Source organism: Temnothorax nylanderi, unplaced genomic scaffold (assembly GCF_030848795.1).
Source record: "Temnothorax nylanderi isolate EJ_2023f unplaced genomic scaffold, tnyl_v1.0 TNYL_tig0041_pilon, whole genome shotgun sequence".
NCBI lineage: Eukaryota > Metazoa > Arthropoda > Insecta > Hymenoptera > Formicidae > Temnothorax > Temnothorax nylanderi.
In genome coordinates, this window is record NW_027249103.1 from 771,251 (window position 1) to 798,530 (window position 27,280).

A 27,280-nucleotide genomic window follows, 5' to 3' on the forward strand; every position below is an offset into this window, starting at 1 on the left:
AAAATCGTAATGCGAAGAGGAGTACGTTTGACGGCAAAGGTTTGACGAGTCTCTCCTTGAAAAATGAGATAACTCACGAAAGAGAAGAAGGGTAAGCGCGTTCAAGGAAAGCGCGTTCGAAGGAAATTGATCTAATAAATTGAAAAAGTTGAGAGATTCTTTGATCGAAAAAGAATTTAATTGTTACATTCGACAAGAATATCCTTACGACTGAAGACTAGGATAATCGGTCAATATTAAACATAGATTAAGGTAATTTCCATCGTTATTTTCTGTTATTTATCTGTTATCCGGAACAATAAGCACAATAAGTCCCGGCCTCGATACACCCAGAATGTGCCTGGATGTATTGAGGATGACCTGACATCTGTGCTATTTGAGTATGATTTTCATTTTTATTCTTTCAACATGCATCTTTCATCTGCTATTTACGAATTTGCTCTTATTAATGAGACTTATTCTTCATCAGATGTTCTATCCAGTTGAACTGCTTTCCCATCGACGAAGGGCCAAATTAGCTCCTTGTTGGCTCGCTACAATGATCGGCAAGAAATTATTTACAAGACACTATCCATCTGGTGCTATAAAGAAGATAAACACTGTAGAAACTTGGTAAATTATTTTGTTTATGTGCTTTTAATATTGAATATTTATAATGACATTTTTTGGGTTGAGGGATGAGTATGACGCAGTTCAGGATCTTGAATTGCCTGCAATAGATGTGCCTATTTCCAGTCAAAACTTTCCTAACGCTGAATTAGAAATAGACTTACTTCCTGACGAAGATCTTGATAACAGACTACAGATGATTGTGAGTGAAGATCTCGTACGGTTTAATGCAAGCTTATCAATAAATTTTGTATTTTTAAACTCTTATTCTCAAATGTTAAACCCTGTAATATGATATATAACATCCTTGAGTTTCCGAACTTTTGATTCTTTGATTGTAAACTTTATTTTTAAATATTGAAATTTTTTTCATTCACAGATGAAAGATGCAGCATGTTGTAATTTTGGTGGTTTAAATGACAAGGAGTTGGACTTTATGCTTAAACATGATTTCAATCTCTCACTGTAAGTTCCCGATTTTTATATTTTTTTTTGTAGCGTGATAACTTTCTAATTGTAATTCAACAAAAGTTCACAAAATGACAATGGTTTATGCAATTATTTGATTTTTTTCGTTTTTATATCATTAGCTCAAAATAAATTCATGACGTTTTTAACAAAGAATATATTATATTTTGCTATTAATGGTTTTAGTGACCGGATGCATGAGCTACAGATCAGCGAGGAAAGATCAGCATTCCCAAAGAAGACGGCTGATATAACAATAGAAGGTAAGTGGATCAACGGGGTATTTTAAATATGATACATAGACAATTATCATATTATGTTTAAATTAAATTTAAAGTTTTTCCGCGTTCAAGCGGATTGAAGTTGATTTTGATTTGCTCCGCGATTTTTGTAATCTCATTACTTCTCAGAGGAAGTTTTTGAAATGCAACAAAAATTTGACTCTGGCGGCGGCGGCGGAGGCGGAGGCGGTCGCGGCGGCGGCGGCAGAGGGTTGAGGGATGAGTATGACGCAGTTCAGGATCTTGAATTGCCTGCAATAGATGTGCCTATTATTTCCAGTCAAAACTTTCCTAACGCTGAATTAGAAATAGACTTACACTTACTTCCTGACGAAGATCTTGATAACAGACTACAGATGATTGTGAGTGAAGATCTCGTACGGTTTAATGCAAGCTTATCAATAAATTTTGTATTTTTAAACTCTTATTCTCAAATGTTAAACCCTGTAATATGATATATAACATCCTTGAGTTTCCGAACTTTTAATTCTTTGATTGTAAACTTTATTTTTAAATATTGAAATTTTTTTCATTCACAGATGAAAGATGCAGCATGTTGTAATTTTGGTGGTTTAAATGACAAGGAGTTGGACTTTATGCTTAAACATGATTTCAATCTCTCAGTGTAAGTTCCCGATTTTTATATTTTTTTTTGTAGCGTGATAACTTTCTAATTGTAATTCAACAAAAGTTCACAAAATGACAATGGTTTATGCAATTATTTGATTTTTTTCGTTTTTATATCATTAGCTCAAAATAAATTCATGACGTTTTTAACAAAGAATAATATATTTTGCTATTAATGGTTTTAGTGACCGGATGCATGAGCTACAGATCAGCGAGGAAAGATCAGCATTCCCAAAGAAGACGGCTGGTATAACAATAGAAGGTAAGTGGATCAACGGGGTATTTTAAATATATGATACATAGACAATTATCATATTATGTTTAAATTAAATTTATTAATAAAATTATTAATAAAATCATTTAATGAATAGAGATCCAAGAAAAACAGTTATCTCAGGAAACCCGTGGCCCAGTACTTGTGGATATATCGGAAAGAAAGAAATCCAAAGAGGGACTGTTATTAACTCCACAAAAACGACAGTCACATCAAATGCAGGTGGAAACGCCTACGAAGAGAAGACGTGTACGTTTGTCTATAACTGATAATGATTGTCGTTTGGATATAATGTGAATATTTTAACTTCATAAAGTGGAAGACAAATGAGAATACATAGGCCGATATTTATAGTTTTTCATAGGGCAAAGAATTGTACATGAAAAGTCACTCAATTATTCGGACATGCAAGATCTGACCAGTCCTGATTACGGCGTTTTTCCCTTTGTTTGATTCATAATTTGTTTTTATATTTGAGATAGTCTTAAGTACAATTTTAAAGTGTTATAAATCAATCTGAGAACCGTATTAGCATCTTAAGACATTACTTAAGGTTGTTTTGATATAAGAATGGACTATGAATACGAGCCATAATGACCAAGAAGTTTTGAAAAAATTAAAATCTATTTTCCTCTTTTTTTCTTTAGAAAAATTATTTTGCGCTTTTTATTTATATTTAATTTATATTTTATTTTTACACTTCTAATTCTTTCTATATATTATTTTTCAGTTATTCTTTGAGACTGCATCGGCGACTGATGAACCCGGAGATAGTGTTGCAAACGTCCTAACAGTGACAAATATAATTCACGAAACTATGGACGTATCAATGGTACCATTACCGGAAGAGGTACCGGAAGCGATTGTCTTAGAAGAAGGCACTACGTAAGTCTATTTTATCATGAAGAACTTATGATATTTACATTCAAGAAGTTATTTAACTAAAAATTTAATTATTAAGGTTTATTCAGTTTTATGCTCAGTCTTTCAACTGTTGCGATATTTCCTCAATTTCTCAATATCATTAAATGATATTATTTCAGCATCGTTGAACAGAGGCCGGATCAGGAAAGGATAAATATAAGTAATGATGAAAGCTTTGAAGATATAGTCATTTTATTCGAAAGACTGCGACAGTCTCCGAAAACAAAACACATTCCAGTACCTTCTACCAGGTATTTTGAATTTTTCTTTTATTGTTAAGTAAAGAGTTGGACATATAACAATAATGTTCTAAGTGTATATTTGAGTTTCTATAAAACGAATGTTGACAAAACATAGGATTCATTGATCGAAAGCTTGAGGAAAAAACAAAACTTTTATTCCTTTGTTGTAACCTAACAATTTTGCATAGTTCTTTCCTACGAAACTTAGCATGTTTTGTTATATCAAGTCTACCATTTATCAAAGAATTATTTGATATATGATAAAAATATTGTTTTTACTAATCTAAGCAGCCCAAGCAGACCCTCGCAACCTACACTGCTAAGCGAAGTGATTTTGGCTCTATTAGAAGTTTTATGGGTTGACAAGATGTATGTCAAATTCAGTGAACTTATTCGAGCGGACACGTTCACGAGAGAGGAGGCTACTACTGTTTTTGAAATACTTCGTGGTAAGTGTTACTACATTCGCAAAAAAAGGGTAAATTTTACCTTACTTTTTCTTATTCTATCAACCTAATATTATACGACTCGTTTTTCACCCGTGTGAAGTTAGCTTCCTAACATTTAAAAAATAATTATTTGCACATGTATGCACAATTCGAATTTTTGTTTGCACACTCTAATTCAAACGGTATTAACAAAAGAATTTGAATGAGAGCAATCTTACATCAGCTTAGCCCTTCACCTACGAGAAAATCGGTTTGAAATAGTCTTAATAACTTTTGTTTGCACATTCACATACAATTCGATTCAATTGAAATGTATGTGAATATGTAAACGATGAGTCATCGAATGAGCTATAGAAAGTTTTTTTTTTTAATGATAAGGGATTAACTTCACATAGGTTCGTTACCCGTTTTTCTAATGCATTATTCTCGTTCATAGACTTATATGCACAACAGAAACTCGTTTTGCAACTGACTGACTGTTGTGACACTTTATGGATTTCCAAATACCAGAATTAATTTATTATATATATATACACACACACACACACACACACACACACACCCATATATATATATATATATATGTTAGATTATCATAAATTATTTATATATTTTTTATAAGTACATCAAATTATTATTATTTAATAGTTTTAATACCTTATGTTAAAACTTTTAACGTTTTAATGAAATGGATAAAGATCTAATGCACGATATATGTTATATGATATATCATAAGTTTATACTTACAAATATGCATTTGTTCTTTTATCCGTGTTACAAATCGTTATTTTTGCTATATAAATTACGATATTTTAATAAGAATCAAAAAGATGAAATGCACGATATATGTTATATAATATATCATAAGTTTATATTTACAAATATGTACTTGTATACTATTTGTTCTTTTAGTCGTGTTACAAATTGTTATTTTTACTATGTAGATTACAATGTTCCAGTAAGAATCAAAAAGATGTTTCGTTCTATATGGTCAAAAGATTATAAATATTTTTTATAAGTATTAAATGGAGATTTAATGCACGATATATGTTGTATGATATATCATAAGTTTATACTTGCAAATATGTATTTGCATGTTATGTGTTCTTTTAGCCTACTTTGAGCGCTGTGAAAATTAAAATAATATAATAAATTACATTTCGCATTTAATTATATTTTGTAGCTTTATTTATTTATCTTGTAACTTTTATTTAACCTGGTTCCGTTCGCAGTAACACACGATTTAATTTAATAATCAGATACCAAGAAATTAACCGTTGAAGAGACATTGTGAAAATCGCATTGAAGGATTACTTTATGAATCAGAGAGCACATAGAGTTTGAGTTGATATAAGAATGTTAAAAATATTGGCAATTTGAGAGATTAATGCCCGATTTCACCAAGAAGAAGTTTTCCCCGATGAAGGGGAAGAGAGTGTTTAAAGACTAAAAGAAGTATCATTATATACAGCGTTCTGTGAGTTATATTTAATCTTCATTCAAAACAGAGGAAGAGATCCCGCCACTGTTTATAGAGAAGATGGCGGAACCAATCAGCCATTACACCGGTCGCGCTTTTCTTTGCACCCATGGTGTTAAGGTGCGATTTCACGATGACGCTCGACGCTGGATTCGAGCGTCAAATTTGGTCACGTGATTAGATTCAGAGGGATGCGAAATATAACCTAACCACTGGATTGGCTGAAATCTATCACGTGACCAGATTTGACGCTCGAATCCAGCGTCGAGCGTCATCGTGAAATCGCACCTTCACGTGATCGAAGTGGCTTCCCCTCCCCCCGCAGCGGCTCTCCGTTGACTCCGTTTCGTCCCTTTATTTCTGTGTGTGTATCGAAGTTGAACGGTGCGATTCATGATAAAGTGCGCGTAAAGCGAGATGGCATTGTTCCGGGCATTGCCCGGCGGAATCGGCGCGACGTCCAAGATTGTCTCACGGAGTGTCCCAGCCGTGTATTATCACGCAAACGTAATTACCGTCATTTTTGTCCTCTTGCTTGTCATCGCCGATCCTAACCTCTAATCGCATCAGTCCTGCACGTTGTTCTTTTATTATTGTTGATATTTAACAAGTCTTTACTGATAATCCGATTTGTTGCGCTCGGCGTTAAACGATCGCGACATAAACGTAAATGTCAAGCGATTGTGTGTTCGATGTGTCGTGTTTTATGCGATCACGTTTCGTGATTTATTTGGTGTCGAGTACCCCCGGCGTAAGCATGATATTTACATTAGAGTCTTATTTATATAGAAAGCTGTGTGCGTATTTTATAAAAAATTGTTTTTTTTTATTATAATAGATATTCCGCAATTACCATATTGAGCTACATGACTGGTTATTTTTGTGGTGTAATATGGCGTAATATTTTGTTACTATATATGTGTGTGTACTATGTGCGATATACATATGGAGGGGTAAAAACCATATATCGCATTCGCGTTGCTACTGTCGTTTTAATATTTTTGTTTTATCACGATATTCATAAATTATATGTATACGTCACAGTCGATTACGATGTTAAAGTTCGATTTGTTAAAATTGTATCTTAAAATAAAATTATTGCTATATAATAACTTCTATTTACTAAAGAAAAAATAATTTATTATTCTTTATCTAAAATATTTATACAGTCATGTTATTGTTTTATTACACAAGTATTTACATAAAACTTTGATATAATAATTGCATAAAATGAGTTAAATAATTAATTTATATAGTATTTATATATATGTTAATTGTGTCATATAAATTATTACTAGTTACACAATACATATTGTTTATATACATTATAATGTCTCTAAATTGAAAGAGAACGTTCTAATTAGTTTTATGATTAAACAGGTACTGGACCACTATGAGAATCCCAGAAATGTTGGTTCCTTGGATAAGAATGACGAGCATGTTGGGACAGGTCTAGTAGGAGCACCTGCTTGCGGCGATGTGATGAAACTTCAGATCAGAGTCGATGGAAGTGGCAAAATAATCGATGCAAAATTCAAGACTTTTGGTTGTGGTTCTGCTATTGCCTCGAGTTCCTTAGCAACGGAATGGGTTAAGGGAAAAACGGTGAGATTTTTTAAATCTAGAATTTATAATGCTTCTTTCGACGCGTAAAGTTTTGGTACATATGCCATTTTATATGGCTATAATTTACAAATACATGCAAATGCTGTTATCTTCATGATTTTCCTATAAATCTTTAACAAATTTTTTCCAAGTTTTTCGTGTTCACCTACATATGAAATGCGTTGGAAGTATAGGGATTTAACTTGCTGTTAAAATTGTTTTTTTTAGGTAGATGAAGCACTGACATTGAAAAATACTGACATTGCGAAAGAACTTTGCCTCCCGCCTGTCAAGCTGCACTGTTCGAGTGAGTACACTTACTAAAATTTTCGTTTTACTAATTTTGAATTAAAGCATCACAGCAATATTGTATTTCTAGAATAAGACAAACGTTATGCACTACGTTAGAAAATGTAAAAATCTGATAAAGTATCAGATGGAGTATCAGGATTTTGTAATCTTGCTACAATTTTTTTTTGCAAATTGCAGTGCTTGCCGAGGACGCGATTAAAGCTGCTCTGTCAGATTATCGCATCAAACAACAGTCAAAAACTAAAGAGAAAGACGAGGCAACCAACTAAACTGAAGCACTAATGGAAGTGCTTTAATTATGCAATGTGATAGCAGCAAAAAAATAGATATAGTTTATAAATATTCTAAGGGAATTATGCTATTGTAATCACAATTACTTAGAGCTGTTGGAATTGTACATTCCTTAGCCTATATATGTGTATACATATATATACGTGTTTACTAGTGTGGCAACATAAATCGTACCTGTATTCCCTATACTAGGTGAAATAAATTTATTTAACTAAATTCTTTTGTGGACAACATATCTCAACGTCTTAAATTACCTTTAAAGATATAAAAATAAATTGTCCGATGATTGATAAATTCATTCTTTTTGCTCATGTTGACTTCGTCACTCGTCGTATAGTGAAGAAGATTAAGAAACAGTGAGCTAAATTAAACATCATGTAAACAGCAGCGATTGACGCAATAAATAGCGTGCATTGACGTTGGCCGCTATCAATGGAGAATGCTCCCACAGTCGCAACGGTGGCCTGAGTAACTCGTAAAACACGCACTTTGTGGACACTTGCGTGTATTTTTCTACGGCTTTTCTTCATAGTGGCGCAATCCTCCCGGCATGCTTCAAATAAGTGTTTCACCTTCTTGCCGCATATAGTAAACCTTTCTTTCATCTCGCTCCGTCGGTGTCGAGCCAAATTTTTGTTTCGAACCCGTCATACAGACGTCATACTCATACAGACTCTTCGTCTTGTTATTTTCCTACTGTTTATTACCTTGAAATTTACCGACTCTTTCTCATATAAAAATACGGAAAGTCACTGTATTTTTGCTATTTTCAACTTATCCTCTTATTCTTCAAATGCAAATTTTGAAATTCAAAGTACATTGGAGAATTAATTGAGGAATATTGTTTAATTTAATCAAGTTTTAATGGTGCTTTAATGCTATTCATTCAGAAAATATTGATTTTGTAAAGAAATCACAACAGTAGTTATTCTTTTCCACGATGCTGTACTTGCATCGGACTCACACATTTATGCAGAAAACACGCTCGTTTCCTTCTTCGAATTAACGGCTTAATTTGTGTGAATTAATCGAGGTCGTTTGTTCGACAAATTATGCTGATAACCGAAAGCTTCGTAGATTCGAATCAACGCAACGTCGTCGTCAATCCAATCATAAATAATGTACTTAATGATTCCTTGAGGCGATACAACGAGACTTCGCACATTTCGCAATATATAGATAATCTGTTTTGATAACGGTCCTCTCGACGAGAAAACGTGCACTTACTGCAGATTATTTCTAAGAACAACGCAATTAGAACGTTGCAAAAAAAAAGAAAACGTTTGTTAAAGCGCACTTGCGAGGAATTTCATGGACGATCTCCGCTAATTAATTCTTCATCCCTTCCTAGCGCATAGCTTTAGTTGCAATAAACGGAGTGTCGCAAGAAACGATCGTATACTTTTTCCGGATTGCCGAAATGCTATGTGTTTGAATGAACAAGCAATTTTATTTAATATCGAGACGTAATTCGTTGACTCAATTTATTTCCTTCTTCAAAAATTGTAAAATTTAAACAAATTTCAAAACAGATCAATTATATTACGTGTATATGGATGAATTTTATATATATAGGGTATTACGGCAATCTAATCTGACGGATTGAGTTGCCATAACAACTTGAGATATGGAAAAGCAAAATATATAGTCTCTCTATAGCTGCTCTAACTTTGTTACTATTATAGCATTTGTGCGCGTGCATGTAGCTGCAAAATGTAATTATATCGTTTTTTTATAAATAAAACTGTATGTTTCTTAAAACATCATTCGATGCGAATTTTTACTCTGCAATAAAGAGTACCAGCGTTTTTAGAAAAAATCATTAGTTTAAGAGATATTTTGATTATGTGATTGTATACACATGGAATGATCCAATTTTCTGTGACTAAGTTATAACTTACAATTAGTATTATTTCTTATTTTCTTCAATCAATTTAGATTAAAATTTGTTTAACAGCACTTTACTTTCTGTTTTCGTTTATTATTACTAAGCTGTTTAATATAAAAAATTGGAACGTCAAAGGAGAACAGCTAGTAAATAAAAAATGAAAGTAGCATCCTACGTTACAATATTCTTCATGTTGCTATTCTCTCAGTTTAACTCCAGCTCGGAAAACAATATATGCACCGTCGAGAGCGCATCGTGGGCGCAAGGGCGCTCACTGACTCCGGCGTTCTTTGTCTTCACAACACCAATTGATGCTTAATAAGAATGAATTTGTGTTGTAACCACGCGTTGTCCCGTGTCTGTTGTTTGTGCGCTTCCACTTGGTCCACGGCTAATTAACTAAGTCGTAGAGTCACGAGACTTCTATTTTATTCCGCGCGATACGACGGCGTTATGGCACTAAATTGTTTATCGAACTTGCGCTTATCGAAAGACTTTATGGCGAATGGCAAAACTTTCCATAAACATTTATGCGGAAACTTCAACGTATCACAGGGTGAAGGGAAGGAGTAAAAGAGATATCTCCACTCGTGGAACGTTGACGTAATGCACAGAACGCTGTATTTACTTAATTATTTTTTTGCAGATAAAAGAATTATAAAGATGTAGCGTGTAAGGTAATAAATCGCAAATTACTTTAATCAATCTTCTCTCTTTATATATTGATATCTTAATCTTTACTTGACAAATCGATTGTGGCTGCGGTCCATTTGAAGCGTTCTTCTTCTCCTTCTTTCTTCATTGAAAGAAAGGAGAAAAGGAATGCTTCGAAGCATTTGTAGCGTCAAGTGGAGCCGCAGCCTATGTGTCGTATGACAAGACTCATACGCAAGTCTCGTATAATTATATAATTATTGTTATACAATAATTGGCATGCGAATTTATTTTCGATCATCTATCTTTCAGATGATTTTATCACGTGAGCCTAGTGCGAGTAACGTGATATAACATAACGTTTATCAGTTAATTAACTTCGTCATTTCGTTAAATATTCGTTTAATCGATAACATATGAGTTTGATACCCTCCTAAGAATTCTTTCTTAGAATATCGTTCTTTAAACCTTGAATAAAAATACGTTAACGTTTATCTAAAATTAACAGCTAATGATATTCTATCAATTCGACAACCGGGAACTAAACGACCGACAAACATATTTCTTTATCCGATCAATTAATTTATTGATTTATACGAAGATCTTTTATCTCTAAGAATGTTTCTTATTACAATTTACAATTATTGATTTATTGACGCGCCGCATTGAATCTCACTAATTCATAATAGAATTATTTCATTATAGACGCGCACCATTTGGCATTCCAGAGATTTTTACAGTCGGACGACACGGGAAACACTCGAGTCGTGGAATAATACAACATTTTAAGAGGCGCGTAAATAAGCTATCAAATTTCTTAAAATCGGCAGATAAGAACTCGGCGGTTATTCACATTTAACACGCTATGCGATAATCACGAATTATCTACGTCGTTTTATAAGCGTAAATATACGTGAGCAGCAGTATAATCGCTTATCTATACATAGTGATGCAGATTACGTGCACTGCTTTTCTTACGTGTGACCTATGTAGATTACGTACTCCATAATGTATTTGACGGATTAGACGTTTATAATACAGTAATGGAACGCGCCTTGTCGAGAAGAACTGTTAAATTACAGAGAAATAGAATGAAATCTATCACAAAGTATTTTGCAGTTTCAGTAAACTTTATTCATACAAAAAAACAAAAGTAAATAGATATATATCTTTTATTTTTATTTTTTTTAAATAATTAAATACATGATCCTTCAGATATCCCCATGAATGAAAATCACAGGGATTTTAATTCGATGAATAGGGAAGAAAAGTCTATGAAATTTTTTTTAGATACGGATTAGAGATTACTCTATATTGAATGTGTTTTTACATAGCATCAAACTCCTATCTGTCAGAAAATGTTCAGCACCAACATCGTGAATGTGTGTAATGCAGTAGCATAATAGTAATTCAAAAGTGTCACGTGTCTTTTTGTGAAGACTCTGTATATAGACTTACTCTATCAATCGCGCAAAAAACATCTTATTTAATGTTTCTTGCATCCTATAATCGTGATGTACAGGTATACCATATCCTGTGTGACCGTCAAGATCATCAGATCTCATACATCTGAATTCCTTTCCTTGGGGATATTTAAGAGATACAATCCGTCATGATAAAAATACAATCCATCGCTTACTATCCCGATGGAAATGCAACGCAGAATTACAATTAACCCGCTGAAATATCTCGTTATGCTAGTAAATGTGTTACAATCCTTCAGAAATCGGGTTACGTGCGAGGACATCAATTTGAATATTTACTATGTTACGTACTGAATATCGATTAGTTATGCAGATTAAATAATACAAGTCCTGTAAATAGGGCCAAGCATCGAGTCTCTGTCAAGTTCGCGTGACCTGGAACGTACCTACAGTTCAACGAATTCGTTATGAAAAGAATTATAACTGTAGAATTTCAAAAAAATTACGGCTTTCTATAAAAAAGATTAAGTTGATCTTGAAATGATTTTAAATCCTTGGCACAAAACCAGATTTCTTAACAGAAGAAATGCACCTATCTATCATTCAATCTCCAAAAATAACTTAATATCTATCGAAGATAATCAAGCATATTGATTAAAATGGGACATCCCGCACGCACGCTTATTATATACTTTTTTTCAAGCTAAAATAATAAAAGAATACTTTATAATAAGTGAGACTTGACCGTTATAACAATCTAACTAAACAGAAATGGTGCCAATATATGGTCTGTCTAGATCTTTTGTGCCTAATAACATATTTTTCGCGTAATGTACATTCTCCGCTTAGCAAACTACGCGCCGATTACTGTCGGTCTCTAAACGCAATCTCAAGCTAAAGTCAAAACAGTACAATCACGTAATTAAATTGATAATCAATTTAACAATACCGATACTAATAAGCATTTTTAGAATAAATTACTTATAAAAGAAGAAAATATTTTCTTATTCAAAAATAAATTCCATATAATTCTAATAACTTATAATTCACATAAAGCTTTTTTTTTTTTAAATAATGCTACAACTGGATAAAGAATTGTGTAATCGCTAATATCTCATGTGTCATCCGTTTAGTAGTTCGCGAAATGGGACGGTCAGCGGCATGCGCGATCTGGGCGATAAATATTAAATTCACGAGTGGTAAGGATGACTAATGCTGCAGCACGCGAAATCCTACGCCTCACGCCTACTGCTTGTGCTTCCACCGTAAATTTTCCATTCGCCGGTATCCGATACGTTCGCTCTCTCCTATCGCTCTCCTCTTCGCGCCTATGGACCTCACAAGGTCGAACGTCGACGTGGACAGAGAAGCGACGAAATCGAGCTTTGCGATCGGCCGGCGCACGTGGTGTGACACCGAAGGCGAAGGTTACGAGACGCAATTTTTGGCACTCGTTCGCTCGCGGATGCTCGTCTATACCGCGTCACAAAAGGCAGAGACGACACGAGAGAGGACGAGTTTGTTCAAACGTCCAAAATCTATAAAGAAATATCAATTTCATAAAGAATTCCATAAATTATTTCATAAAGACATCAATTCCATAACTTTCTTAAGATAATTTCCTTAAAGAAACCACGAAATACGTTATTCTTGGATCTCTCAACTCTTTTTGCTTTCATGTGCGCAGCTTTCTTTTCCTTCACTCATTTCTTGCAGAGCTGTCTTACAAAATTCAGTTAAAGACAACTTGCAATCTTGTCAATCCTTCATTCCTTCTTTATAGTTTTGTTGTGTTCGAAACGAGATGAGGAACTGATTTAATTGCGCGGTTAGCTAATAATACTTATGGAAAAGATTCATAGAAGGAGGCTGCGCTCCATGGAAATTTACCGCGGCGGCTCGCTCCTTTGTGTCCCGTTCGTGGTTCCTCAGAAATGGGAAGTGGATTCTTGGAATCCACAGTCCGTACATGTGTATGTTATTGAGGCTCGCCACTTCAGAACGTTAAAGATCTTTTTACAGCAATCTTTGAAAAACAAGAGGCAATTAACATTCAAAAGAAGCAGTTTTTAACCGGTCGTAAACTTTTAAAGGCAGAAATTTTTTAACGACTCTATTTTTATTCAAAAATTAATGACTTACAATACGTAAGAATTTCTAAATGGCCCTGTTTATCTATTTATTTAAAAAGCTTCATTTTTAGCACTGAAGGAACTTTGGCATTATCAATAAAAATATTAATATTCAATATATTGCGAAACGCCGGAAAGGATTTATATTTTTATATTTCAATAAAAAAGGGATAATTGTATGAAAGATATGACTTTAAATGTTTTAGAGAAAACTGCATTTTTTTGGTACAATTATCTTTTATAAACCTCTTTTTACCTCATCTTTTGACCACTTCAGTATTCTACTGCATATATAACACTCTCTCCTGTGTACCATTGCCCTCCTTTTGGCATTGAAATGGCAGAACTATATGTATAACATTCTCTCAGGGTTTAATTCAAATTTCGCGAATCCCACGCGAGAGACTCCGAACATCAATGAAGCTCGCTTTTCCCGTCATCAGTCGCTATCTTAATTTACCATTTCTCTCTCATGCGTTTTCCTCGTCTCAAAGTATCACCTTGCGCATTATCCCAGTTACATCCACACGATTAATGTTTATCAGCAACTGTAATTATATCAATGGGCGTTTACCTGCGAGATAAGATAGGATATAAAGTAATGTAAAATAAATGCGAAATACCGTTCCACTTAAATCGTCGCGAAATTGCGTCACGATGCAACTTTACGTCCCACTTTGATTTCCCTTAAGTCTCGAACAAAAAGGTCTCTATAGGCAGTCCTGACCACGTCAACGTTTACCGCACCCGGGAGAGCATAAATCGCGCCCTTATTGCTCGCGTACCATCTGGAAATAAGAAAAAGAAAGACCGAGATAGCTGTTCGCGACGAAAGAAGGAGAGAGAGAGAGACAGAGGAAGAGAGAAAGAAAGAAAGAAAGAGAGAAAATGCCAAATGAATCCGTGGCGGTCTATTCCGCGGAGCGCGTAGTGGGGACTGCGAGGAGTGCGCTCCGTCAATAAGAGGGGAAGGGGAACCTTCCTGCACAATCTGCCCTGATCTGCACTCCTCTGTCGCCGAGGGAAGGAGAGAGACCAGAGATACCGAGGTACGTGGGGCGCGCGCGCACGGAGGTGGGGGAAGGTACGCGGAGCGGATCCTCGGCCGCCCCTGGTTGCGTCGTGACACACAGCTGATCGCTGATCAGTCGGCTCGTGACGCACGTCATCGAAACGCGTGTCGCGCGAGCGTGGAGAGTGCGTGGTTAAAAGGCCCCGCGCGTTGATATACCGCACCGCACCGCACGCGGCGGAAGGATGACCGCGACGGTCTGAAGAGCGAGTCGACGAGGCGAGGTTCATGTGCGTACCCTGCTGTCGCTCCGCGTTCTCTATGCGCCTAGACGACAACGACGACGACAACGACGAGGAGGAGGAGGAAGCGGACGGGGAGGTAGCCGACGGACGTGGGTGGCGGTATCGACGGTCAGCGGCCGACGGGGTCTATGACTGGAACGGAGGCGGCGGATGATCGCGGAGACGAAGGTAGGCGGTGGAAGCGGAGCACGAGGACGGAGGACGACGACGACGACGCCGTCGCTGGCACGCACGGGCACGGGCACGGGCACGGGTTCATGACACGGCCCAGCGAGGAGGACTCGCAGCGCGACGCGCAGCGCCGTTTCCGCGCGGAGCATTGACGCGCGCCTCCCCGACGTCATCGTCGTGTCGCGGTCAGAGCGCGGGGTGTCTCTTATCCACCTACGCCACCGTGAATACACATACACGCGCGCGCGCGCGCGCGTGCGACGAGTGATAAAGAGCGCGTTGTCCTGGAGAAGGGGCAGACAGATAGCCGAAGGAAGGAAAGAGGAAAGCGGGACGGCTATTGCCCTTGTATTCTCTCTTTCTCACTCTCTCTCTTCACTCTGTTTCGTCAGCTCTAATTTTCCCCGCGTGTCTCTCTCTCTCTTTTTTTTGCATTTATCTGTTGTCGTTTCGCGCTCCTGTGTTTCGTCTTGTATATTATACGCGTACACGCACGCACACGTTTAGGTTCGCTCCCCGTGGCGGCAATCGCGTTTTTTTTATCTCCCCCAGCCGCGTATGCAGACAGCCCGCGTGTGTCATTTAGTGTGTACGGTACGTGCGCGGGCGCGAGAGCCGCGATTAAAGGTCGATGACGATGCAACGGGTTCAAGATCAGGACAATGGGATCAACATCAAGTTCGGCCCGGGCAAGCCCCGGAAGGGCGACTACAGGCCGGTGTCGCAGAGCCCCGATGACAACAAAGACCGTCAAAATGGGATCAATAAGCCAGGTACCGCATTTTGTATCGATATGATATCGTTAGCCCGAGTTTACGGAACAGCTTTGTCCTTACAGTATCGTTAGCGCGAGCGACAATCGCTAGTTAACGATAACATTGTCGTTAGGAAGTTAGAGAACCAGGCCTGCAGGTGAGTCAGCCGATTGTCGACGATTAAAGCCCGGAAGAAGCGACTCCGCTCGCTCTTTCCGCACCTTGGTAGGCTGATTTTTTCAGGGAAATCCAGGAAATCGTGTGTCTTTCAATCCCCGGACAGCATCCGGCCTCGCGATATTTTTACGCGACCCATCGCGGTTTTCCGCGTGAGATTGCGAGTCGCGAGGCGTTATTCAAAATTAAATGGGTCGTGGCGAGAATTTTCTCCAAGGTTCATTTATATGTACATTTATTTTAGTATTTGATATTACGAAAGGAATATTTTAATTAATCAATATTATGATCTCAATGTATATAAATAAATATAGTCGAAACTCACGGGAGGAGTTTCGACTATACTTTTTAGATTAATCGAGACATTAATATTCTATTATATGATCTCAATGTATGTACATAAATAAGTATAATCGAAACTCATAGGAGGAGAAAGCTGTATCTGCTGACGTTATTGCAAACGTCACGGAATGACAATTACAGGATGAATTATGGGAATCACGAGGAAGCTTGTCGGGGACGTTTGTTCACGCCGTTTCGAGATATCCTCTTTTATCTTTCGGATACGTAACGATTTTTGCTAACGCCAGCTGGTGTTACTGATAACCTCAGCGCGGTTCAAGAGGCATGTTATTGTTTCGCTTGGACATCTGCGCGTTTTTCGTTATTCTTCTAAGCAAAGTTTATATATTTTTTTTTAATTCGATCTAAGCATCACATGACTTCCGTTTGTATATCGCGTTTCATTTCATAAAGTGCGTACGCAACATTTTGTATTAAGGTATATTATTTTAAGTTACGTTATAATTTAATTCTAATGTAACTTATATAAAATAATAATATACAAAACGTTGCGTAATTTAATTATAACGTAACTTGTCTGTATAATAAATTTAATAATTCGCGAATAAGTCGTAGGTACATATAAAAACAAATCGCGTTTTTCTCTTTTTAAATCGGCAAACGAAACCGAGTCAGAAATATTTTATTAAATTTGAAATACGTACCAGAAATAACGTAGAATGATGCCCGACACGGTTCACACCTTTGTTGCCACTCTTATCACGATATGACCGTATCACCGAATTATCTCAACGTTACTATCATTATCTCTTAATTTCTCGCCGCATGTCCGCATCCACAACTTTTTCCACTAATGAGGATAGCTTTTGGATGCTCGCTCTCTTATTCGCCTTCTCCATTTCCGCGTTACTCCATCTTTGGGATCATACGACGTTTGGAATCGCCTGTTATAGATAGAACTTTTATAAATAGAAGGGTTGGATAAAAAATTGGCCCAAGAGCCAAGAAGTAAGATCGGTGAGTGTAAAACTGATGTAATGATCAAAACGTATCGTAGGTACCTGCCAAAACATCGATGTCGTAGTAAAATCTTCCAGCTTTATTAATCACAGCTTTCGTCTGGTTCGTATAAGTACAACACTAAGCTCTACATTTTTACAAGCACAATTCCTTTCGTAGTAATATTCGATACTAAAATAAATGTATGAATAAACCTTAGAGAGAAAATTCATGCAGGAGTAAATTTACCGCAATATTAAATTCATTCTAAGAGCTTGAAATTTTTTATCGTTTTATTCTGTTCCCCCGACATACCGATTTCTCAAAAATCTGGTAGATAAAGAATTATTTTTTTTTTATTAGGGAAGAAAGTCTTTCTCCATTAAAAAATAAAACCTCCCGATTTTTTAAGACGTTTTAATAAGAGAATTAATGAGAAATCTTTTTTTATCCAGAAAGAGAAGGGAATCACGTCGAAAATAGGAAGATCCTAAATTGGAAGAAACTCGTTTACGCTAATTGAATTCCTGTCGCGCGAGTCGTTTTTAATTCATCTATTGTCCGCGTATAAAAAGCGAATAAGTGAGATTGCACGTCAGAAACGGAAATGACTTCCGCGTGTAAAGTGGCAGGTATCACGGTGTTGCATACCGATGAATGTTTGCTCTTTTGTCGGCGAAATTATACAACTTTCCTTTGTCCACGCACAATAGGATATGATTGTATGGGATTGCTTACATCGTCCTTCCCTCCCCTCAGAATGAATCGGCGTGACTTTTATATATACGACTGTACGACCGCGATGTTGACGCTCGCACAGGTGCTCACCCTTATGTCGGCTTATGTCAGCATTAAGTCGAACGTTCCGAACAAGTCTGGCCGGTTTCGCGTCGCGAAATCGAAATATGAGGAAGTTAGCGCACCGTTCATTAGCATATACCACAATTTCCATCCATTTCCATCTCGTTATCGCGGTTCCACCCGCAGAATACACACACCGCGGAGAACATCTGTCATTATCTACTTATTGTCTGACGGCCTGATTGCCGTCGTTTGCTCAGCCTTCCCGCGAATCGATTACACAAGATTAACAATGTACGAAACCGTGTTATAAATTCTGTTCCGCCTATTGTTTGCCGAGCCGCACCGTCGGTGCGATAGACTGTCGGAAGTAGAAGCAATTCCCACCGTTCTTTTTCATCGTTTTCTTTTTAAAGAGTCATAAAAATAACGATCTTACTTTATGTAAAACAAGTAGAGCGTGGCATTTAACGAACATGAAGCAATTGAAATTTTTCCAAAGAAAGATTATCCATTTTTTTTTTGCGTTTACTTATCTCCGTATAAAGGAGGTCTGAGAAACTACAAAGTCCAGAAGCTATGAACTATTGGCTATGCCAACCGAATGAACTTTGGATTATCGCCTTGTTGACAAAAAAAAGAAGAAAACAAATTTTAAATCTAAGATTAATGAGGGAAAAAGTATTGTGAGGAATAACGTTCTGTATTATTATAAGCGACGTGAAAATTTTTGAAAGAATCGTTTAAAATAAGAGATTCCCAATTTTTTTTTACCAAGAGAGCCATATTAAAATATTTGTAATAATCGAGAGCCCGGATTAAGTATTTTAAAAAAATCACATAAAAAAAATAATTTCATTTTAAAATTCTTTCACGTTATAACGCTAAAATTTCTTGGCTGGCCGGATCTCTAGATCCAAGAGATTCTGAAAGATTAAGAGATTCTCTATCTTTATTGCAGCGAAAGACGAGAAGGCGGAGGAGGAGTTAGTCCCACCGGATGGAGGCTGGGGATGGCTCGTGCTCCTGGCCGCCGTCATGGTCAACCTTCTTATCCCCGGCACCATCAAGTCCTTCGGGGTGTTGTTCGTCGAATTCCTCGACGTATTCGACGCGTCACCGGCGGCAGCTGCATGGATACCGTCGCTTTGTTACTTCCTGTACAGCTCGCTGGGTAAGAAAACCGCCGCCGCCTCGAGAGTGCCTCGAGAGTATCTCGAGGTCGCGGGTCCACGGTTTTTTTTTTTAGACATCTCTCCCAGGTCGGGTTCCGTCAAGGGTTCCGTTTTTTTTTCCCCGCGACTTGTCCCAGTTTCGCGCTTACGTAATTCGCGATTAAATATTTAGGCGTGTCTCACTCTGTTTACCGCGCCTTATTGAAACGTCAAAACCTCCAGGCCGTGTTTACATCAGTTCGATTACAGTTTCGCGATATTTTTATGAAAGGAACTCTTAGAGTTATTGGCAAACATTAACTTTCACGTTACGTCATGATGCATACGCGGGCTTGTACGTACATTACGTTCTTGTAAAGGGAAAAAGGTCAATTCGCGATAGATAGAAGATTCCGAGAAATGCTTGCGTATACTTAATTGCGTATTGTCTGTGCGATGTTTACCCGTTTTTCCTCGGGTAGACGTTATTATTATTATGAATCACGTTGATGAATTCAAGCAAACATAGGAATTAATTTGTTTTATCTTCACGCGTGTTATGTTTGACGAGAATCTGGATCACACCAGACTGCGCATGCCTTCTCTCGCAAGAACGATACCTATAATCATATAATACGTGATTTCATCAAAATTCGAAGAACGGAGAATACACCTTTATAAATGGTTTCTAAACAAACTACTTATAAAGGTGTATTCTCCGTTGTTGTTACACTACTTGTATTTTTAATTGATATTTTATCGTTCCAGGCCCACTCTCTAGTGTACTTTCGGTTAAGTATTCCTATCGTACGGTAACTTTAATAGGAGGGACATTTGCCGCGGCGGGGATGATGCTGAGTTATTTCGCGAATTCTGTGGCCTTTCTATACGTTAGGTAACATATTTTTCTCTTTTAATACAAAATAGAGATCAATTGATTGATCGTTTATTTGCGCAACGAATATCTTCATAAAAGCAGTCGGTATCATATCTTTGCTTAAAAAAAAAAAAAAAAATCGTCTTCGGTAAAAACAAGATTTGTTAAAATAAATGATCTCCTGGCTCGTTGTATTCAGTTTCATCCTGTGTAATAAGGTAGAATCACTGTAAAAGTTTTTTTCAAAGAAATGACAGAAAAATAGCAGAATTACAAAGGCAAAATGCAAATGTTCAGATAAATCCATTCGGCATTAATAAAGATGAGCGACAATATGAAAAAAAGAAAGCGTATGAAATATACAAAAAGTGCAAAGTTCAACATATTGGCTTTTTAGAGTTTATGTACTCTCTCGAATTTATTCAGAATATTCGTTGCGCAACGTATTATTATTATTATTATTATTATTATTATTCTAAAGCGCGCACGCAAATATTTCTTACGCAATTCTCTCTGTTTCCAGTTATGGTGTATTCGTAGGTACGGGTGCTGGATTAGCGTTTCCTCCGACTGTATATATCGTGACATCTTATTTTGTACGGCTACGAGGACTCGCCAACGGGCTCTGCATATCCGGCAGTGCATTAGGTTCAATATTTCTTCCGCCCGTTCTGGGCTTTCTTCTACGCGAGTACGGTTACAGGTGAGCCTACGATTGCACTGTTCAAGAACAAAATAAGTTTCTGCGATCTGAGTGGGATAAACGGTTCTTAAATAATTTTCGCTTTTTAAAAATAAGTACGTTGCGCGTATCTCGTAAAAAAATTTTGAAAAAAATGTAGATTAGAAAAACAGCGGTTTATACGTGGAACGTTATAGCAGATAAACCATTGTTTAGTTTCGAATTTAATTTAATTTAATAAATTTAATCAGACGTTAAATTGTAATAATGTACGGCTTCTTATATGCAATAATAAAGAATAAAAGAGGAGAGAGAAGAGAGGATAAATATAGTTAATCTCACATTTATCGAAAACTGATAAACGCTGTAATAAACAAATAAAATTACGTTGAAAACAAGACCTTATTTATAATTTTTCGATCGGTTACTACGCACGTAATACATAAGTACACAGTAATTGTCGTTCTATCGTTGACCGTCAATCTCTTTAGCAATTAATAATAACAATTCATAAAATTGATCGATATGTCTGCTTGTTCGTTTACAGAGGCGCAGTGTTAATAATGGGTGCTGTCACGCTAAACGTCTGGGCGAGCGCGCTTCTGTACCATCCGGTGGAGTGGCACCTGGTACCAGCTCGGCCTCCAAACGACAGCGATGCGCACGATAAGGATGGAGAGACCATGTCGGTGACCGTCAACAGCAGCCCCGAGCAAACGACGGAGAAGGCCAACAACCAGCTGGCGTTACTGAGCAACTCGGAAAACGAGAAGGCTGCACCGATCGTACCGAAGAGCGCATCGAGCGTCGCCCTGGAGTATTACAAGAACACGCCGGTGCAAGGCCGCACGCGAAAAATTAGCATGCCCACCGGGCGCGAGATCAGCGGGCAGATGCACAGCACGCCGGCGTTGCACGCCGTACCGGAGCGCGGCGGTGCCATGGTCGATTCCGGCAAGTACGCCAGAACGGCGAGGTCACCGCTGCACTCGCCCAGCGCGTCGTCTTTCAACTACGTCAGTACGCCGTACCACGGTAGCACGCTGTCAGTTCTGCACCCGGAACGCGCGTCCACGTTGACGCTGAACGCCATTTCCAGCACGTTCAGGAAGTCGACGACGACGGAGCAGAAGCAGCACGAGCACGATGAGAAGGATCAACAGAACAAATTCTTCGACTTCAGTCTGCTCAAAGATCCCATCTACCTCGTCATCCTCATCTCCAACTCCACCAACGCCATCAGCTACACCAACTTCATCATTCTGCTGCCGGCCTACGCCATCTCCCTAGGCTTCGACAATTGGGACGCGTCGCTGTTGCTATCGATCGTCTCCATGCTCGATCTGGTAGGCCGTATCGGCGGCTCCGCTCTCTCCGACATCAAGATCATGCCCAAGCATTGGTACTTCGTCGGCGGTTTGCTCGCCTCCGGGATCTCCTTGGCCATCCTACCCACTTCTGACACGTATGTCATGCTGTCCATTTATTGCTCTTTCTTCGGTCTCGCGTCCGGCATCTACGTCGGCATCACCGCCGTCATCATGGCTGATATGCTGGGCACGGAGAAGCTCACCTCGTCCTACGGCATCTCGTTGTTCGTCAACGGTGTCATTCAATTGGTGGGTCCGCCGATTTGCGGCATAGTGTTCGAGCAGATCGGCAGCTACGGACCAATCTTCAGTATACTAGGCATCATTCTGGTGTTCGGCTCGTCTCTTTGGAGCATAGTGCCGTTCATCCGGAGGAGGCAGGCAGCGTTAGAGAAGCCCGCCAGTATAGACAAAGTATAATAGACCAAATAAACAAAGTAAAGTATAGACGTCTGTTTTCATCGTTAGTATCTCGAAATCGTAGATTTTCGTTTTACATTTTCGAATTTGAGTTTTTGGGATAATCGTGTATCGTAGACATATACACGAGCGAGCGAGAAAACACTATCTCAAGTTTTCGAATTTTAAAATGTAAAATTATGAAAAAGAAGACCATCGAGTCGCATGCGACTCGACATTTTGCGGGGGGGCACACATGAGCTTAATTACGCGGTCGCCAAAAAAAGCAGCCGTGCGAGCAGCGTATATTTAAGTGCGTAAGAGAAAAAGAGAGAGAGAAAGAGTGAGAAAGTGTGTGGCCGAATATTATAATTATATAATATTAAAATTATATAATTATATAATATATAATATTAAACTGTGATGTTAGCACGAGTGTCGTGTATTGAAGCTACATTGACGAAGTCTTCGGACCGAGCGAGTTACAGCGAAAGGAAGCATCGAAGTTTTCGCTTAGTCCGGCGGCTTTACAGTCCACGAACTGTCTACGAGGACTAATTGCCGAATAATTATTAACTGTAATAACTAAACATATAATTGAACGTCAAAGTGCGGTAAATGTGAGAAAATCTTATTGTATATCAAGCACTTCTTTGTCTATTATCTTGAGTAATTACTGATGTTTGTACGTAAGTGATTAATTTGTACAAAACGTTCATCTCGGGAACGAAAAACGTTTCATTCTATACTGTCGTTACATTTCTCATTAACGATTTGAACGATGACAGTTCAAATTTAGAAAGTAATCTTTCTTTGGAAGAAAGATTCACTTTAAATACTTATCACATTTATCTGCAATTTTGATTAGTGTGTACAGAGTGAAGTATGTTCTATCATTTTTAGAATATTTTTCTTGTGATGTAAAATGGAATGCTGCACGTGCAGTTTTATAATCTGAAGAGAACTACAGCATAGACTCGATCAATAAATTTATCGTTTCATCTTTTCACAAGCGGTTTAGGTGAAGTCCAATATTGTTGTGATATTAAAACGAAAAATTGAGAATTGCGCACAAAAATTAACGAAATGCATTTAAGACAAGTACTTATGATAGTGAAGTGCAAGTACTTAAAGTGAATGATACTTAATACGATAGAAATGCAAAAAAATATGAATAATAAAAGTTATTTTGCACATTCAAGGGTGAAAGTGATAAAAAAAATATCTATTGTACTGTATGGTCTTTGAAAACCATATAAAAGACCAAATATCGATTCGTTTTAAGATACAGCAAAAATTATTCCATCGAACGGAATTGACTTCACTCTGTGTGAGTAATTAGACTCCAATTTGATCAAGAGACACGGTAGTGTCTCGCGCCAAGTACGCGCGGAGCGAGACGCACCGTGACTCATTTACGCGAACGCACGAGTTGCGAGTACCCGAGATTTTGAGATCTCAATAACGAGTGATCACATTTACCGCCAAACATACGCCATTATACTGGCGATGGGATATCGCACAATGCAATCTTACCCGTCGTAGTCTTTATAAAGCGGATTATTTAGATAGACATTTCGAGATAAGAATTTTTTAGAAACACGGGAACGCGTTCTTCCTTGAAAGCGTAAAGAAAAATCTCTTGCCTTACACCTGGAAAAAAGAAATTGCCCTCTCTCTGAAAGTAACATTTTCTCACCGGCACGAAGACTATAATCTAGTTTTATTCGAGTACTTAATCGGAGAAACAGCGGTCGTGACTGGTGCTAGTTGCATCGGAACGAAAATGCGATGGCATAATTTAGCGCGTGTACCAATGTCGTTTCTAATAGGCCTATGATAAAAGTAAACCGTCACGCGTTGTAGACATAGTGTCTCATAAAGACTCGATCGTATATAAAACGTTATTTTAGTGTTAGAATGATCGGAAGTGAGTTCTGCTTGTAAGACGAACTATCGTCTTAATCACTAGAGGTAAGAATCGCTTTCGAATAGAGGCTGCCTCTTTTTTTCTAAATCGAGAATAAGATAACTGAAAAGATCCGCAAGAAGTACAAGACTTGTGACCGTATAAGCAAGACATGTCCGGCGAAATGTAGGTTTCACGCCTTTCTATAGCATTAATGTCGTCTTTCGGCCCTCGAAAGAGGTTCGACTCGTACTCCAGGCTCTTTCAAAATCCGCCGGAAATAATGCCTTATGAGTAGGTCATAAGTAGTTCGTAAGTGTGTAATATAGGAAAAATATATTATGTTTATATAACTCTATACAAATACACAAAATTAAAAAAAAAATATTTCAGGATAGTTCATTGACATTTTTCCTATTAATTCGTCACTCATGAAAATTTATTATTAAAATTTTTGTCCTTTATTTACGCGCATTATAATCTATGTATGTTATATTTTTATTTATATTATAAATAAAAGAGAGATTGAATCAGGTCGAAATTAATTAATATAAAACAGCATAAAGTTAGAAATTTTTCAGAAAACGATACTAATAATGAATGGTAGGAGCCATAGATCTAAATAAATGGAATTTTGTAATATAGAATATGCTTCGAAATAAATACAGTTGTAACATTATTCTCTATATTTCTAAAATGCCCATGAATCGGGCATCCAGAAATGGTTAACAAGAGAAAAGAATATCTATCAATGTATATTACACTTTATCGATATATTTATACTTGCTTACTCGGGCAATGACTATGATCTAAGTGAGAGCAGTTACTTTTCCTTCGAAGCAGGTTCAGCAGTTGATGACGGCGCGTCCCGGAAATTAGGAAACTGCTCCCACGGGGCAGCTAATTCAAATTTACGGAATTCCTGAGTCAATTCTAATGGTTCAATCACTATTCTTTTATATTCGTCGTCATAGCGCACCTGAAATATGAAAATCATTGATTATTAGGACAACATAGTAAACATGAAAACAACACAAAATATTTTGTAATTATTTTTAGACACTTGAAGACATTATTGTTCTTTCAATAAGATTTTAACAGCCATAATTTTGGTAGGACAGAAATGATTGTAAGTAGATTCTTTAACATACAAATAATTTTGTTAACGAGTTGACTTGATGCTATATTAAAATTAATAACATACAAATTTTTACTGAACTACCTCAACGTATCCGCTGAGTGGAAAATCTTTCCTTAGTGGATGCCCTTCAAAGCCATAGTCCGTAAGGATCCTACGAAGATCGGGATGATTCAAGAAAAATACACCGAACATATCCCATATCTCTCGCTCGTACCAATCAGCAGCTTTGAAAACACTGTAGATGGAGTCAACCGGCGTCAACTCGTCGGTATACGTTTTAATTCTGATACGCGAATTGTATCGCAACGATAGTAGATTGTAAACAAGCTGTAATGATAAATATGACAGCATAATATTCCGTTTTTTATGTGAAATCTCATTGTCTACATTACATTTGTATAAAATATCCGTACATATTTCTGGGTATAGAATAAAATTTACCTCAAATCTGTACTGTCTACTGGGCACATCTACAGCAGTAATGTCTGACAGATTGACAAACTGTGTATTATGATGATCCTTTAAAAATGTAAACGTAGGGATGATGCCATCAGGGACAATTAACAATTCCAGCTCGTCGCCAGCGGCCAGCTGTACTTGTTGTATGTATTTGGGTAGACAATCGTTGATGTAACGGCCAAAGTGTATCAGACGATCAACGTCAACGTGACTGGGTTTCCGTACCGTGGCTGCAAAAACATTTGTATTAGATAATATGATTTTATCAAATACTTTGCACACACACATATACACAGGACAGTCATAAATAAATAAGTTGTACGTACGACGAGTCTCGGTTTTCTCGGTTTTCTCGTCGGTAGTCGTGGTGTTGTACCTTACTGTTGACGGAGAAGCGACAGCATAACCTGTCAAACAAACGCATACGTTATTACATAATTCGATGGAAACGTCCCTGCCGTGATCGACATTTCCTTACATTTCGGCTTAGCGGCTGGTAAACTTCGCGACAGTCTCCAACAGTTTCTTAATATCGACGTCATTTTCCTAAAGAATATATTTTAAATGCGCTTACAAACACAGAGTTAGCGGAACATATCCTGCAACTTTGGCGATGGCGACCATCTGCAACTTGACCGAGAATACCGACATTTACAATTTTACATCAATAGGTATCCAACGGTGATACTGTGGCCATCTAACGTTCACCGCCTGATAACAGTTTACTTCAGGGTAATCAAACTCCGATTAATTTAATCGGTGGATTATCTCGTCAAGTTGTACCATATCTTGCTAATGTGAATAAAATTATTAATGTTAACATATAGTAGAAAAAAACATTAGATCAGGAACAACGGATTATTAGAAATTTTTCTTTGATTTTTGAATCCGATCGACTTAATACTTAATCAGTGATTAACTTATCAACCTCGCTACCATTTTGTTAACGTGGATAGAATCATTTATTTTTTGTTGTTTAATACGTAGAAACAAAGATTAGATAAAAAAACATGAACAGGTTGTACATATAAAAATTTTGTCGTAAGCAATTTTACTGATTGAATTAAATTAATCGGAGCTTAGTCTCTCAACAGTTAAAATAAAGC

General features: G+C 37.3%; 4 protein-coding genes and 2 long non-coding RNA genes across 8 annotated transcripts; 3 read left to right on the forward strand and 3 right to left on the reverse strand.

Moving 5' to 3' along the window:
- The first annotated feature begins 62 nt into the window (after positions 1-62).
- On the forward strand, positions 63-4,432 carry LOC139771508 (uncharacterized). Its single transcript, XM_071704317.1, has 13 exons — positions 63-252; positions 470-612; positions 676-811; positions 989-1,074; positions 1,264-1,340; positions 1,488-1,720; positions 1,898-1,983; positions 2,171-2,247; positions 2,357-2,508; positions 2,990-3,144; positions 3,303-3,434; positions 3,714-3,874; positions 4,311-4,432. The coding sequence occupies exons 2-13, from the start codon at positions 470-472 to the stop codon at positions 4,388-4,390; spliced, it is 1,518 nt and encodes a 505-aa protein (XP_071560418.1). The 5' UTR covers positions 63-252; the 3' UTR covers positions 4,391-4,432.
- Positions 4,433-5,685: 1,253 nt separating this feature from the next.
- On the forward strand, positions 5,686-7,778 carry Iscu (Iron-sulfur cluster assembly enzyme). Its single transcript, XM_071704432.1, has 4 exons — positions 5,686-5,861; positions 6,735-6,959; positions 7,188-7,266; positions 7,449-7,778. The coding sequence occupies exons 1-4, from the start codon at positions 5,772-5,774 to the stop codon at positions 7,538-7,540; spliced, it is 486 nt and encodes a 161-aa protein (XP_071560533.1). The 5' UTR covers positions 5,686-5,771; the 3' UTR covers positions 7,541-7,778.
- A 2,270-nt stretch (positions 7,779-10,048) lies between these two features.
- Positions 10,049-18,829, reverse strand: LOC139771564 (uncharacterized). 3 transcript variants are annotated; one of them, XR_011717926.1, is made up of 6 exons: positions 17,445-18,829; positions 17,088-17,327; positions 14,284-14,448; positions 13,917-14,208; positions 13,419-13,554; positions 10,049-13,066 (listed from the first exon to the last, which is right to left on the reverse strand). It is a non-coding gene; the product is annotated as an uncharacterized lncRNA (long non-coding RNA). The 3 variants fall into 3 exon arrangements; XR_011717925.1 differs by having other exon boundaries at positions 17,088-18,829; XR_011717924.1 differs by lacking the exons at positions 17,088-17,327; positions 17,445-18,829 and having other exon boundaries at positions 14,284-14,523.
- Hrm (solute carrier family 16 member hermes) lies at positions 15,780-25,253 on the forward strand. The gene is made up of 5 exons (XM_071704430.1): positions 15,780-15,921; positions 19,145-19,357; positions 20,106-20,232; positions 20,738-20,917; positions 21,444-25,253. The coding sequence occupies exons 1-5, from the start codon at positions 15,780-15,782 to the stop codon at positions 22,684-22,686; spliced, it is 1,905 nt and encodes a 634-aa protein (XP_071560531.1). The 3' UTR covers positions 22,687-25,253.
- Positions 19,783-20,202, reverse strand: LOC139771565 (uncharacterized). The gene is made up of 2 exons (XR_011717927.1): positions 20,071-20,202; positions 19,783-20,010 (listed from the first exon to the last, which is right to left on the reverse strand). It is a non-coding gene; the product is annotated as an uncharacterized lncRNA (long non-coding RNA).
- Positions 25,192-26,831, reverse strand: Nd-30 (NADH:ubiquinone oxidoreductase core subunit S3). Its single transcript, XM_071704431.1, has 5 exons — positions 26,653-26,831; positions 26,501-26,581; positions 26,157-26,404; positions 25,797-26,042; positions 25,192-25,553 (listed from the first exon to the last, which is right to left on the reverse strand). The coding sequence occupies exons 1-5, from the start codon at positions 26,714-26,716 to the stop codon at positions 25,398-25,400; spliced, it is 795 nt and encodes a 264-aa protein (XP_071560532.1). The 5' UTR covers positions 26,717-26,831; the 3' UTR covers positions 25,192-25,397.
- Between the last annotated feature and the right edge of the window lie 449 nt (positions 26,832-27,280).

Coding starts and splice junctions, on each gene's coding strand:
- LOC139771508 (XM_071704317.1), top strand. CDS start 470: ATGTTCTATCCAGTTGAACTGCTTTCCCATCGACGAAGGGCCAAATTA. Junction 613..675: donor ATAAACACTGTAGAAACTTG/GTAAATTATTTT, acceptor TTTTGGGTTGAG/GGATGAGTATGACGCAGTTC. Junction 1,075..1,263: donor CATGATTTCAATCTCTCACT/GTAAGTTCCCGA, acceptor TAATGGTTTTAG/TGACCGGATGCATGAGCTAC.
- Hrm (XM_071704430.1), top strand. CDS start 15,780: ATGACGATGCAACGGGTTCAAGATCAGGACAATGGGATCAACATCAAG. Junction 19,358..20,105: donor CTTCCTGTACAGCTCGCTGG/GTAAGAAAACCG, acceptor TTATCGTTCCAG/GCCCACTCTCTAGTGTACTT. Junction 20,233..20,737: donor GTGGCCTTTCTATACGTTAG/GTAACATATTTT, acceptor CTCTGTTTCCAG/TTATGGTGTATTCGTAGGTA.
- Nd-30 (XM_071704431.1), bottom strand. CDS start 26,716: ATGACGTCGATATTAAGAAACTGTTGGAGACTGTCGCGAAGTTTACCA. Junction 26,405..26,500: donor CGAGAAAACCGAGACTCGTC/GTACGTACAACT, acceptor ATGTTTTTGCAG/CCACGGTACGGAAACCCAGT. Junction 26,043..26,156: donor GTAGACAGTACAGATTTGAG/GTAAATTTTATT, acceptor TTATCATTACAG/CTTGTTTACAATCTACTATC.
- Iscu (XM_071704432.1), top strand. CDS start 5,772: ATGGCATTGTTCCGGGCATTGCCCGGCGGAATCGGCGCGACGTCCAAG. Junction 6,960..7,187: donor AATGGGTTAAGGGAAAAACG/GTGAGATTTTTT, acceptor TGTTTTTTTTAG/GTAGATGAAGCACTGACATT. Junction 7,267..7,448: donor TGTCAAGCTGCACTGTTCGA/GTGAGTACACTT, acceptor TGCAAATTGCAG/TGCTTGCCGAGGACGCGATT.